Source organism: Anastrepha obliqua, chromosome 2, assembly GCF_027943255.1.
Source record: "Anastrepha obliqua isolate idAnaObli1 chromosome 2, idAnaObli1_1.0, whole genome shotgun sequence".
Lineage (NCBI taxonomy): Eukaryota > Metazoa > Arthropoda > Insecta > Diptera > Tephritidae > Anastrepha > Anastrepha obliqua.
Window position 1 is genome coordinate 24,268,267 of NC_072893.1, and position 12,903 is coordinate 24,281,169.

Below are 12,903 nucleotides of genomic sequence, written 5' to 3' on the forward strand. Positions count from 1 at the left end.
GTTGTAACGGTTGCGATACGTGTCGTTTTCAAGCCGAATAGGACCGTACATTTTTCTCCGATCTTTCCTTGCCCAGCCTTGCTCCCAGCAGTGTCTTCCAGGCGGAAGAACTGGCAGTTGGAGAAGCCTGTAGGCTATTAATCGCAGATTTCTTTTTTAAGGGCAATATCGCTATTCTTTCGGATAGCTAAGCTGCAATCCAGGCACTGGTGGTGGAACAAAGTAGGAAAAGTCTCACCACCTTGAGTGAATACCATAAAGTTACCTTAAGCTGGGTCCCGGGACATCGGTCCCGTACTTCAATCGTAAATCTTCAAGGTACTTTCGTCATATATAACCTCGCAAACTATCTGACGCATGGATCATACCCACAATTTAAGGACACATTTCGAATTAGAATTTCAAAGACGACGCACACTGGGGATTTTGCGGAAAAAAGTCAAATTTCCAACATACCACCTACGCAATGTTTAATGGTATTTCTAAATTCCAGAAGAGAACCAACAATAAAATCAAAAAGAATTACTAAATTCCGACTTACAGTTTTTTTTTATAGATATGTGAAAAGTATAATTGTTTTATAGTATTGAACTGACTAAGAAAAAACTTCAAAGCCCAAGGTGGTTTTTTTTCCTTTTGCTTGAGCCGACTTCGAATTTTTTTATTTTTCATTTAGGGTACGATATTTTTATATATTTTAGCCGGAAGAACAAAGGCTGTGAAGTAGGTATTTGATTATCTATTTATAATTAATTTTACAAAAACAAAAAAAAAATCATATTCCTTCATATTCTTGGATCTGCAAGTTGAGCTACATTTACCTACGGTCAGAAACTAGTATCAACGTGTTCCTTAATAGCGTCTCTTTCAGTTTTAATCAATTGCAGGTGCCACCAGGCGCCACTGCCTTTTTTTTGGCAATGATAACACAGGGCAACAAAAAAAAAAAAAAATCTGCGGCAATAATTTTGTTAATGGTTTTCATTAGCACTATGAATAAAATTGAAGAAGTTCAATCCAGGCCCGTAAATGAAGAAGCACTGAAATTCGGCATGTCACCTCTCCATGCTCGTATCAAGCTGATGGAGTGTCTTCTGCATCTAGCCTATAATATGGAATTTAAACGAGGACGAGTCGACTCACATACTCGCCCAATAAAAAAAGCCAGAAAACAATTGATAAAACGAGAGCTAAAAGATAAAATTGGGATACAGGTTGATACTGTCAAGCAAAGATCCGGCACAACAAATTCCGGAAACACGTCACGAAGATTCTTTGCCAATCCAACCTTAGTTTCTGAAATAACAGGTTTGGACGAAGATTTAATTAAAAGATTTGCTGTTATTCTTGAAGCCATAACCATACGTGAGCCAGTGAACCCAACAAAATTTGGAGATTTTTGTATGGAGACAGCAAAAAAGTTTGTTACTTTGTATGAATGGTACAATATGCCAACTACTCTCCATAAAATTCTTATACACGGTAAGGATATAATGGAAAATTGTATTTTCCCTGTGGGTATATTTACTGAAGAGGCTCAGGAATGTCGAAACAAAGACTACAAAAAGTATAGACTCAGACACTCCAGAAAATGCAGCAGAATTGCCACGAATCAAGACATCATGCACCGAATGATGGTGACATCAAACCCGTTGATATCACATTTGACACCTTCTTTCAATAAGAAAAAGCACAGTGATTTAAGCAAGGAAGTAATTGCGCTTTTACAAGAATAAAATTTGCAAAAAAATATGTTTTATATGAATATGTAATGTGTATAATTTGTGTATGTATGACATCATTAAAAATAAATATTTGTTCATTATTTATTCACTTGTCGGCAGTCCATATAAAAATTTTCATATTTTTACAAATAACGCAGTAGTATATATTTCTATATGGAAAAAACATTGATTTTCAACATTTTTTTAAAACAGTTTTTAAACATTGTTTTAAATCATGTTCTTTCCATATATTTTTAAAAATAAAATTTATGAATTTTAAAAACATTATTTTTTAAATTTTTTAAAAAAATTTTTTTTAAAAAATAGTTTTAAAAAATAATGTTTTTAAACATGTTCTTTTCATACACAAATATATACAACTTCGTTAGTAGTAAAAATGTAAATATTTTTTGGTATGTATACTTTTTTCCGCATCTCAGTACAAAAATCCCCAGTGTGCGACGCTGGCGCCAATGTGACAGTGAATATTTAACGCCATCGCGTCATGTTAGCGACTTTTTGATGCTGGAAATTGAAGGCCGTGATCTCCACAACATTTCAACAAGTTCCAACAAGACGGTGTTACTTGCCGTCTATTTCACAGCCCGCGAAACAATGGATTCACTGCGTCGTCGATTCGGTGAGCAAGTTATCTCTCCTCTCGGACCAGTGGATTGGCCATAAAGATCGTGTGATACCACACCTTTGGACTTTTATTTCTGGGGGTATATAAAGTCTAAATGCTTTGTGGATAAACCAGCTTCGATTGAGGCATTAGAAGCCAACATTCAGCTAACTAAAGTTATTCACGAGATATCGACCGAAGCCCTCCATCGAATCATTCGAAATTCGTGTTTGCGGTTGACCGAATTACGACGCAGTTGCGGCCAACATTTGACAGGGATTATCTTCTAAAAAATAAATGCCATGAATGGTTCTACACAAAAATAATAATAGTTTTCGTTGTTTTATTTCAATTTAAAATCTGATATCTCTAAACTGATCACCCTATGTTAATGAAGATTCTCATATCTATCCAGTTGACTGAATGCATGCCGTGTTTTCTCTCTCTTCCAGTCGCCATGTTGCCACAACAATATTGCTTGCGATGGAAATATCATCACAGCAATTTACAGACGATGTTCTCACAGCTGCTGGATCGTGGCTGCTTCTGCGATGTCACATTGGCCTGCGAGGGGCAGCTAATTCGCGCTCATCGCGTTGTGTTGTGCGCCTGCAGCAGCTTTTTTGACACAGTGCTGACCAATTACGCCAGCGAGCGTGACCCGATCATCATCATGAAGGATGTAACATTCGCCGATGTGAAGTGTCTGATTGAATTTATGTACAAAGGCGAAATAAATGTGGAACATGTAAGTGCAGTTATAAGCAGAAAAAAAATGAATTCAATATAAAATATTGACTTTCGCAGGCAAATTTGGCATCACTCTTAAAGACTGCAGATGATCTCAAAATCAAAGGTTTGGCGGAAGTTTCGTGGCGTGATGACGACGACGGTCCACCGCTGCCCACCGCTGCTACCGAGTTTCACTCACCCACACTCGTGCACGACTTGTATGGCTCCCGTCACGAACAGCAGCGTGCAGGTTCGCCGAGTCTGATGGATCAGCAACAGCTACAACCACAACAAGTGCAACGCGAACGAAAGCTATCATCGCCGAAGGTTTCTGCTCCTGCGCAACAGCGTTTGCCCACCCTAACGCCTATACCGTCTACGAGTAGCGTTTCAATGGCGGCTGCTGCGGCCGCCGCTGCTGCAGCTGCTGTGGCGTCAGTCGCATCGCCGGCGGAACATTACTTGGGGCCGAAACGCAAGCGTGGCCGTCCGCCACTCGACGATGCCTACGATGTATTCAATGTGTGAGTTTGGGTTGGGAATGCGTTTTTGTTTCTTCTTTTTATATTAAAATTCTCGCTTTTAGTCGAAAGCTGGCGCACTATGGCAACCACATTGATGCGCATCATCATCATCAGCATCAAGCTTACTTGGAGGCGCAGCGGCATTACAACGATGAGCAACGACGCCTTGCGGTAATTTCACCTATACCGCCGCCTTCGGTGTCATCTGTCGCAGCTGCAGCCGCCTACCACCAACACATCCAGCAGCAACAGCATAATAAGCGCATGCGCCAATTGCAACGCCAACAACAACAACAGCACCATAATCACCACCATCACCACCATCAGCGGCAGCTGCAAGCAGAAGCGGACGAAGCGGAACAGGATGATGTGCAAGCCGACCCAGAATGGATTACCAGCAATTTGGAGGTGAACGTAGGTGCTGACGGCGATAGTGAGTCAGCTATTGAGTGCGGCAGTGAAGCCGCCTTGGCAAAGGAACAAAAGTCGGAGATTGTTGAGGAAAAGGAAACAAATCGTGTAGGGAAAATAGATGCAAAGAAGCGCAAGGAACGCTCCTCGGAGGAGCACGAAAAACTGCAGTCACATGAACGCTCGCTTACGCGTAAACGTCCAAGCGCTGAGGAGCGCGACGATAGCAACGTAGAAAATAGCGAACATGGGCGTGACGAACAGCAGTCACGTGAACATATCACGCAAAACGAAATGCCTGAGCAACCGCCGGAGCGCTTAGCCACCGCTGAGGAGGAGGACGAACAAAAAGCAATTGTTGTTGCTAGTGTGCCGCAGCCAGTTGAAGAAATGGAAAGCGTGCGACAATCCGCGGAGAAGACTAGCAGCGCTTCTGCTAATAATGCAGCAACCAGCTCGAGCGGGTCACATAAGCGCACGAGTATCAGCAGCGACCAAATCGCGCCACCACCTTCGTTACATCACACGGCGCATGCCTATAGCAAATATGTGCCCGAGGGCTATCTGCTGAACGAGCACGGCATGCTGATGACGCACGATTTCGTGCATGCGCCCACCGCTGCCATACCGTCGACGGGTGCAACGACATCTTCGTCAAGCAGCACAACAGCTGCGGCGGCAGCGGCGGCGGCTGCTAACGGCAATGATCAAGACTATGTGGATATAAAAATGGAAGAGTACGACAGCACTGATTTGCGCTTGACCACTGAAGAAATGTCCGAGTGGCAGGATGTGATTAAAATGGACGATTACTTGGCCAAAGGACGACGACCGCAATTCTGGGAAGAGCCGTTCACACGACGTGTAAGTTTGCCTAGAAATATAATATTACCTTATAGACATGATCGTATTTTCATTGTTAACTTTTTTCAGGTATTGGATGCTATCAAAAATAAGCGACTGGAAATGAAAAAAGCTGCACGCATTTTGGGGGTGTCCTATGGCACTTTGTATGGACGATATCGGGAGGTTTATGGATGCTTGAAACATCCCTATAGGTTGGTATGAAACTCATTTTTATAATAGATATAAACATTTTTTGTTTAACTATTTCTGCGAATTCGTTCTCGAACTTTTCTAGACAATGCATACGAACAAAAGCAAAAATAACGGAACTTTTTCCTACGAATTTGCTCGCGCCGTTTGCATTGTAAAATTTCTCACAGGATTTATGGGAAGACTAAGTATTTTTTTTAAAGTCAATTAACCGTAAAAGCATGTTGATGAATATTTTGAAACAGCTCGTGAACAGCTCGTGACTATTTATTTTAATTATTTCTTTTGACAGTTATTAGCTGTCACTTTTAGCTTGCTTAGAAAAAAAGTGTTTGTTTAGCTTCAGTTTTAATATGGAGGCCACAAAAGAGCATTTTTGTCATATTTTACTTTATCGTTTCCATAAAGAAAGGAAAAAGCGCAAAGCAGGTTGCTAAAAAGTTGCGTGATTTGTATGGTGATAAAGCCTTAAAAGAGAGACAGTGTCGAAATTGGTTTATCAAATTCCGTTCTGGAGATTTTTTACATAAAGATGAGCCACGTTCAGGTCGGCCAAGTGATGTCGATGAAGAAGTTATCAAGGCTTTAATCGAATAGGATAGTCATGTGACTTTGCGTGAGATTGAAGAGAACTTAAATATACCAAAATCAACCCTTCATGAGCATATAAATAGTCTTGGATTGGTAGAAAAGCTTGATATTTGGGTAACACATGAATTGAAAGAAATTCATTGAACAAACCAGAACAACGCTTGTGATATGCATCTTAAACGCAATGAAGTCGATTCGTTTTTGAAGCGAATTACCATTGGTGATGAAAATTGGATTGCCTACAATAACGTCAATCGAAAACGGTCGTGGTCCAAGCATGATGAAGCGCTACAAATCACTTCAAAGGCTAATATTCACCACAAGAAGATTATGCTGTCAGTTTGGTGCGACTGGAAGGGTGTGGTATATTTTGAGCTGCTTCAGAGGAACCAAACGATTAATTCGGATGACTACTGCCAATAATTGAACAAATGGAATACAGCCATCAACGAGAAGCGACCAGAATTGATCAATCGTAAAGGTGTCATATTTCATTAGGACAACGCTAGACCGAATACATCTTTGGTCACTCGCCAAAAACTGAGAGAGCTTAGCTGGGAACTTTTGATGCATCCACCATATAGCCCTGACCTTGCACCGTCAGACTACCATTTGTTTCGGTATTTGCAGAACTTCTTAAATGGTAAAACTTTTGGCATTGACGAGGCACTTGGTTTAGTTTTTTGTGAATAAAGCCAGAAGTTCTACAAGCGCGGAATAATGAATTTGCCGGAAAGATGGCAAAAGGGTTCATTCTAAGAATGAATGAATAAAAATGTATTAAAATTCTTTAAAAAAATCGGCAATTTCTTTTCGGACAACCCAATAATAGAAACTGCGCAAAACCGTCAAGGAAATATATTATGAAACACCAACGAGAGCTTTTAACAACCTCAAACTTGTACTTTATTGCATACGTACCAAAATTTAATAAGGTATAAAACTGCATACGAAAATTTTCAACATTGAATAAAAAAAATAAAATTATATTAAAATTATTACATTTTTTCGTATATCACCAGGACAAAATTGACAGAAATATACTGGACCTGACAGTGTTTAGACAGTCATTAAACGACATTCACCGGGAGACCGTCACCACCTTCTTGAGCTCCCGTCCAGTGAATGCCGTAATCGGAGTCCAACCACCACATACAGCAGATAAGGAACTCCGGCTTCCCAGTGAGACCCGCGTAATACTGGCACAATTACGTTCTGGATATTGTAGCAGGTTAAACTCCTACTTATCCAGAATTGACCCCGACATACCAAACATATGTACGGCATGTGAAGGTACCCCGAACGACACTAACCACCTTTTCACATGCCCTTTAAAACCTACTCATCTAACACCCCTCCCCCTCTGGGCCCAACCCGTCGAAGCAGCATGTTTCCTGGGCTAACCTTTAGATGAGTCAGACGAAGACCACCGGTGAAATACCCTAAACTGACGGGGCTTCTATTACTGTTAAAACAACAACAACAAAATTTAAGCAAACTTAGCTGATGAGTTTTCTGCTACCCAATTTTGCAAGTGATAACAAATTTTTCGTTCGTAAACTTTTTTCGCTTCTTCTTCTCTTTGGAAGTGAAGCTTATGTTCTCGATTTGGCTTGATATGCTTGGCTGGTGATGTCTAATTTTGCTCTCGAACATGTTTGCTTTTAGGGGGCCTTATTAGAAATTCTATTTTTTTTTTGTTTTAGTTGGAAAAGTGCGCTGCAGGCCGTTCGAAAACGAAATTACATTTAAGATTTGGTTTAACCAAAAACTTAAAATTAATTTTGCTTTTCGTATTTTCTTTTACAGCAGCACTACTTTTCGTCCCACGCAATCAAACCAGTTAGCCGTGCAGCCGCGTTTCGACATGGTCTGGCCTTCGCCTAAACGTGACAGCAGCGGCCTATTGCCCGGCCAGTTGGGTAGGTCTGACGGTATAAATGGCTCACTTACTCGATCTATACACTTTTTTTACTAAACTATCTGCTACTTTTCATTACAGAAATCGGTAAAATACGTCCAAAGGATCTAAGTGAATTGTGGACGCGGCCACAGATTTGAAAAAAACCACAACTAAAGATTGCAACCTGTAAATAAATTAGCTGTTCACCAGTAATAAGCGAGTGTTGTTGTCTGCAGTAGAGCTGTAGAGTAGAGGAAAAGTGTTACTAGACTATTCTTAATTTATTCATAATTTTTGTATTTCTTTCAATTGCTTTACCATCAAACAATAACACACATAAGTATTTACATACGTATACATCTGAATATCCATTAAGAAGAAATTATTATTAGGCTTAAGTATGGAAAAAGACATTGAAAAAGACACGTAAAAGTTGTAAGTTTAGTGTGAGGCTAGTTTTAGTTGTTCCCAATCGACACACGCACATACAAAGCGGCGTACGTAATTGTATTTTTATAGGACGAGTGCTGCTTACGTGAAGTGAAGGAGTGAAGTTACTGAAGTAGTTATTGATTTGTTTAGATTTACTGCATAAATCGTAATTTTTAGCTAAATCATATTGAAAATTTGAATAACTTAAGGTCTAAGTGCAAAGGATTAAATTAAATTAATGTATTCAATTAGCAAATAAAATTCTTGAAATGATTGTCGAGGCAATTTGTTAAATTTGGTCGCGTATTACTTGTTTGCAATGTTTTTTGTAGTTAAATTCCAATTAACTGACTAGAAAAGTTTGTATTTTTAGACAACATAAAAAATACATTTATTATTAGATTTAAGATGCTGTAAATAGTCGATTAATGCAAATAATGCAAAATACATTTTATTATAATTAAAACTTTCAAGAGCGATACAACAAAACTTGACGACTAAATGTGTGTTGGTATGCTTATAATTAATATAATTAATAAAAATATATATTTAATTTCTATCGTACATACTTACGTTTGTTATTGTTGCTATCACTACTAATGTTGAAATGCCTGAGTGGATTCCTTACTGCGCGGATTTCGCTTCCGCTTGACGAAGTAATGCCGTCATCTATCTGTCAGAACGTCATTATCTAACGTATCATCTCTAAGGGTTGTCCAAACAGAGGTGTTAATTTGATATTCAAAGAAAAATGCTATTTTTTTAAATAAATACTTGGATGTTTATTTCATTATAAAGAGGAAGGTATGCCGTTAATAGTGGAAAATAATATCAGGCAAATGACCACCACGACCACACATACAGGACAATATCCTTTTCATGAAATTTTCCATAACCGAATTGCAAAGTGGCCGTGGCTATGTCCTCGATAGCCTCACGAGTTCCATCTTTGAGCTCTTGAATCGACGCTGGGTTGTTGGCGTAGACCTTCTCTTTCACGTGGCCCCAAAGAAGAAAGTCACAAGGTGTTAAATCACAAGATCTCGGTGGCCAATTGTGATCACCTCTTCGAGAGATAACACGGTCCGGAAAGTAAAAGATCAATGGTTTCGTTGCTTGTGTGGCATGTAGAGCCGTCTTGTTGAAAATAAACAAGTAAACGTTGTCCAGATTAATACCATCCAATTCCGACCATAAAAAATCGTTAATCATCTCTCGATAGTGCAATCCTATTAAAAATAACAGCTGTTATTGGAAAACCCTTTATATAAAAATTCTGCTGGTTGTCCTTTGGCAGTGACACTGAGAGACTGAATCGAAGAACTGAAATTCGTTTTGACTCCATCGTCGTCTCACATCGCAAGTTTACATTATAAGGGAGATAAGATTTAATCACTAATGGCCCCTAATGTCTTTAAATGAAAACGTGACTCTTTTACTATACCTATGCGTATCTTATCGCTCAGAACGACAGACTTCGCGAGCCTTGCAGCTACGAACTAATCTGGGCGGCTATATGCCGACACGCCTCCGGAACGGTAAAACGCTATTAGGCGGCTATATGTCGACACGCGTCCCCAAAGGGTTAAAAGGTTATATCGATAACTTGATAGAAAATTAAATTTTTAGTTACCTGGAAGCTCAAGTCGTTACCTTTAATAGATATATGTTAAATTCACGACCAAAGTCAAAAAGTCTGGTCAGAAAAGTCTGGCTAGATCCGGATGCACAACCGAGGGTTAATCCCAAAGTAAAATAATTCTGGCCAGAAGAGTCTGGCTAGACCCGGGTGTCCAACGGAGGGCTAACCCTCATTAAATTATAACGGCGATGGATAACAAAAAGGTTTTAAATGCAAGACGCGAAGGTTCTGAATAAATAAGCGAGAATTTAAGACGGTATGGGGTCATCCATTGGCAATTCCAATGCCACATATCTGGCCGAAAGGTTGGTAGGTGGGTAAGCGTATAAAATACAACCAACTCCTTTTTTTCCACGGTAGATACGTTCCTTCACGAGAATGGCACTGGACTGGAACCCGCAAGGGAGCAGAGGTCGCGATCGACCAAAAACACTTGGAGAAGGTCGATGCTGCCCGAACTAGCAGATGCCGACATCTCATGGGACGGTGCAAAAGCAACAGCACAGAACTGTGTACGATGGAAGAGTCTTGTCGAGGCCCTATGCTCCGGAGAGGAGTGACCACGAAAAAAAAGATACCTTCCTTAGAATGGCACGCAAAAAAAATAATCGAAAGTGCGTACGTTCTAATCTCCGTGCATGAAACACCAAAATTATATATATATGGGCCCTTGAGCGCATCCCAAATTGCATTTGTCGTTGCTTATAAAAATAACACCGATGGTGCGCTAATAATAATAAATTTTCCATTATAAATAAGTTAAGATTGAATTATTTGCAAAAAATTTGGCCCGAAACATAATAGGTGTTCTGGAACGAAGGCAAAAAAGGTTTTTAAGTTCAGAGAAAACAGCCCGAAAAAATGATAATTTTCAATAATATTTTTCGACTTGACTTTAGCAAAATTAAAAAAAAAAAATAATAATAATTGTAAAAGTTATCGCTGTTTGTGTGGAGCCCGTTTCTCCGGAGGTGCCTTGCGGTGATCATCACAAGTCCTTAGAGATTTATCTAAAATCAATCGGACAAGATAAACTAGTTTTATTAATAGATAATCTTGTGCCTGATCGAAGATTTTTTTTTTTCAGGCGGCCTCAGGAAATATTTTTCAGATTTTCGAGAAAAAAACCGACGTTTAATTGTTTAAAAAAATCGAAAGTTTTGAAAACAAAAAAGTCCTTCAATCAGGCACTAGTTTTTTATGTTTTGCAAAAGCCGTATAAATTTTATTGAAATCTACCAGACGGCTTTTAAGTTACAGTGATCACCAGTTCAAAACACATACAGTGAGCCAAAAAAGTTTAAGTACACCTGAAATTTTAGAAAATTATCAATAAAAACTCCACCATACAATCTAAAAATAAAATTTATTCTTCGAAATAGATATATTTAAAGGTTAACGAACACAAAATAAGCTTTTTCATGGGTTACGAACTTAAAACATAGAAATAGCTATACAAAAATGAAAAAAAGTCCTGAGCGCACGTCAAATAAGTTTTCGTACACTTAACCGAAAATATTAAAAACATTTGAAAATTCTTATAGGTTAAGTGTTATTAGTATTTCGTTGGCCCTCCCCCGGCATCGATAACTGCTTGTAAGCGCCGCCGCATGCTCTTCACTAAGTTTCCGGTATCATTTTGGGTTATTTTCATCCACTCAGTCGATAAAGCCTTCTTTAGGGATTCCTTCGAAGTAATTTTGTGTTTACGTATTCGTTTTTCGAGCAGATCCCAGATGTGCTCGATAGGATTTAGATCCGGGGACTGCGGAGGTGTATGTAGTTGCTTGCAGTTATATAGAAGCCACTCTCTGACCAAATATGACGTGTGTTTCGGGTCATTGTCTTGTTGAAACAAGAACCCATTTTTTTCAAACCCCAATTGTGTCGCACTTGTCTCAAGATTTTCTCTCAGGATTTTTAGGTAGAGGTGCTTATCCATTACATTGTCAACAAACACAAGCTTTGCAACACCAGCTTCTGTCATACAGCCCCAAACCATAATGTTACCGCCACCGTGTTTCACTGTGGGTACCAAATTTTTCACTTTCATCTGCTCATTTGGTTTTCTCCAAACTTTTACGGCTCCATCTGGACCAAACAAATTATATTTAGACTCATCACTGAAAATTACGTTGCTCCAAAATGATTCGGGCTTGTTCAAATAGTCTTTAGTGAAGGCAATCCTCTTTTTTTTATTTACTTTAGATATAAAAGGCTTTTTACGCGGTGTTCGACCATTGTACCCAGCCTTATGGAGTACATTTCGAACAGTTTGTGGGTGGACGCTTATTCCAACGCTTTGCTGCACCTCTTCCTGTATTTCCACAGCAGATTTTCTGGGATTAGACCTTATTGAATCTAAGATTCGGCGCTCGTCTCTCTGTGAGAGTTTTTTTGGCCGCCCGGATCGCGGCTTTGGCCGAATATTTCCAGAGTTTATATAAGAATTAATTACTCCTTGCACGCTGGAATGTGATTTACCGATAATTTTGCCGATTTCACGCAAAGATTTTTTTTCTAAATATAATTTTATAATCACTTTACTCAAATCGACTGATATTTCACACCCGCGACCCATCATATACGTTAACTGTCACCATAAACACAAAACTATTAATAGTTATACATACCATTTGCATCAAAATACTATCAACTTTGATCATTTGAGCGATAATAAGAAATAACGGAGAAAAACCGTAAGTTTTGGAAAAAGAAACAACGAAAAAATAACAACGTACGTAAACTTTTTTTGGCTGTTTTAGCTCTCTCTCTCTCCTTTACGACAATTATTCTTCAACTCACAACAGTGAGAGAGGTGAAAGGAGTGAAACTAAGTTAACAATATTCTCTTTTTACACTACATGCCAAAAGTTTATGTTTATATTTAAAAATAAAAATTATTTTAGTAAATTTTTGAACAAAACTTAAGTGTACTTAAACTTTTTTGACTCACTGTAGTTTTAAGAAAAACGCATTTAAAGTTTTCCATCGAGCTCCGGAGCGCCCGAGCGCCCTTTGTTAATTGTTGAATAACTCGAAAAGTATTTTTCGGATTGACTTCAAATTTCCACACAATTTTTTTAAGATACTATACTTTAAGAAAATGTAAAAAAATGCAATTTTTTTGAAAATTCTGATTACCACTAACACCTTAAACACAACAGTAAACCAAAAATTCTGATATCGAAATGACGCAACAGTGTGGAGTTGTCGATTCTTCACGAAACAAGTACGATAAGCCGATAAATGTGTAATGTATT

The 12,903-nt window shown here is 38.8% G+C and overlaps 1 protein-coding gene across 2 annotated transcripts; it reads left to right on the top strand.

Moving 5' to 3' along the window:
• The first annotated feature begins 2,804 nt into the window (after positions 1–2,804).
• LOC129236880 (modifier of mdg4) lies at positions 2,805–8,562 on the top strand. 2 transcript variants are annotated; one of them, XM_054871153.1, is made up of 6 exons: positions 2,805–3,097; positions 3,157–3,605; positions 3,668–4,880; positions 4,950–5,074; positions 7,473–7,597; positions 7,666–8,562. In XM_054871153.1, the coding sequence occupies exons 1-6, from the start codon at positions 2,807–2,809 to the stop codon at positions 7,722–7,724; spliced, it is 2,262 nt and encodes a 753-aa protein (XP_054727128.1). In that variant the 5' UTR covers positions 2,805–2,806; the 3' UTR covers positions 7,725–8,562. The 2 variants fall into 2 exon arrangements, with proteins under 2 accessions (XP_054727128.1, XP_054727129.1); XM_054871154.1 differs by having other exon boundaries at positions 7,473–7,585.
• Positions 8,563–12,903: the final 4,341 nt, after the last annotated feature.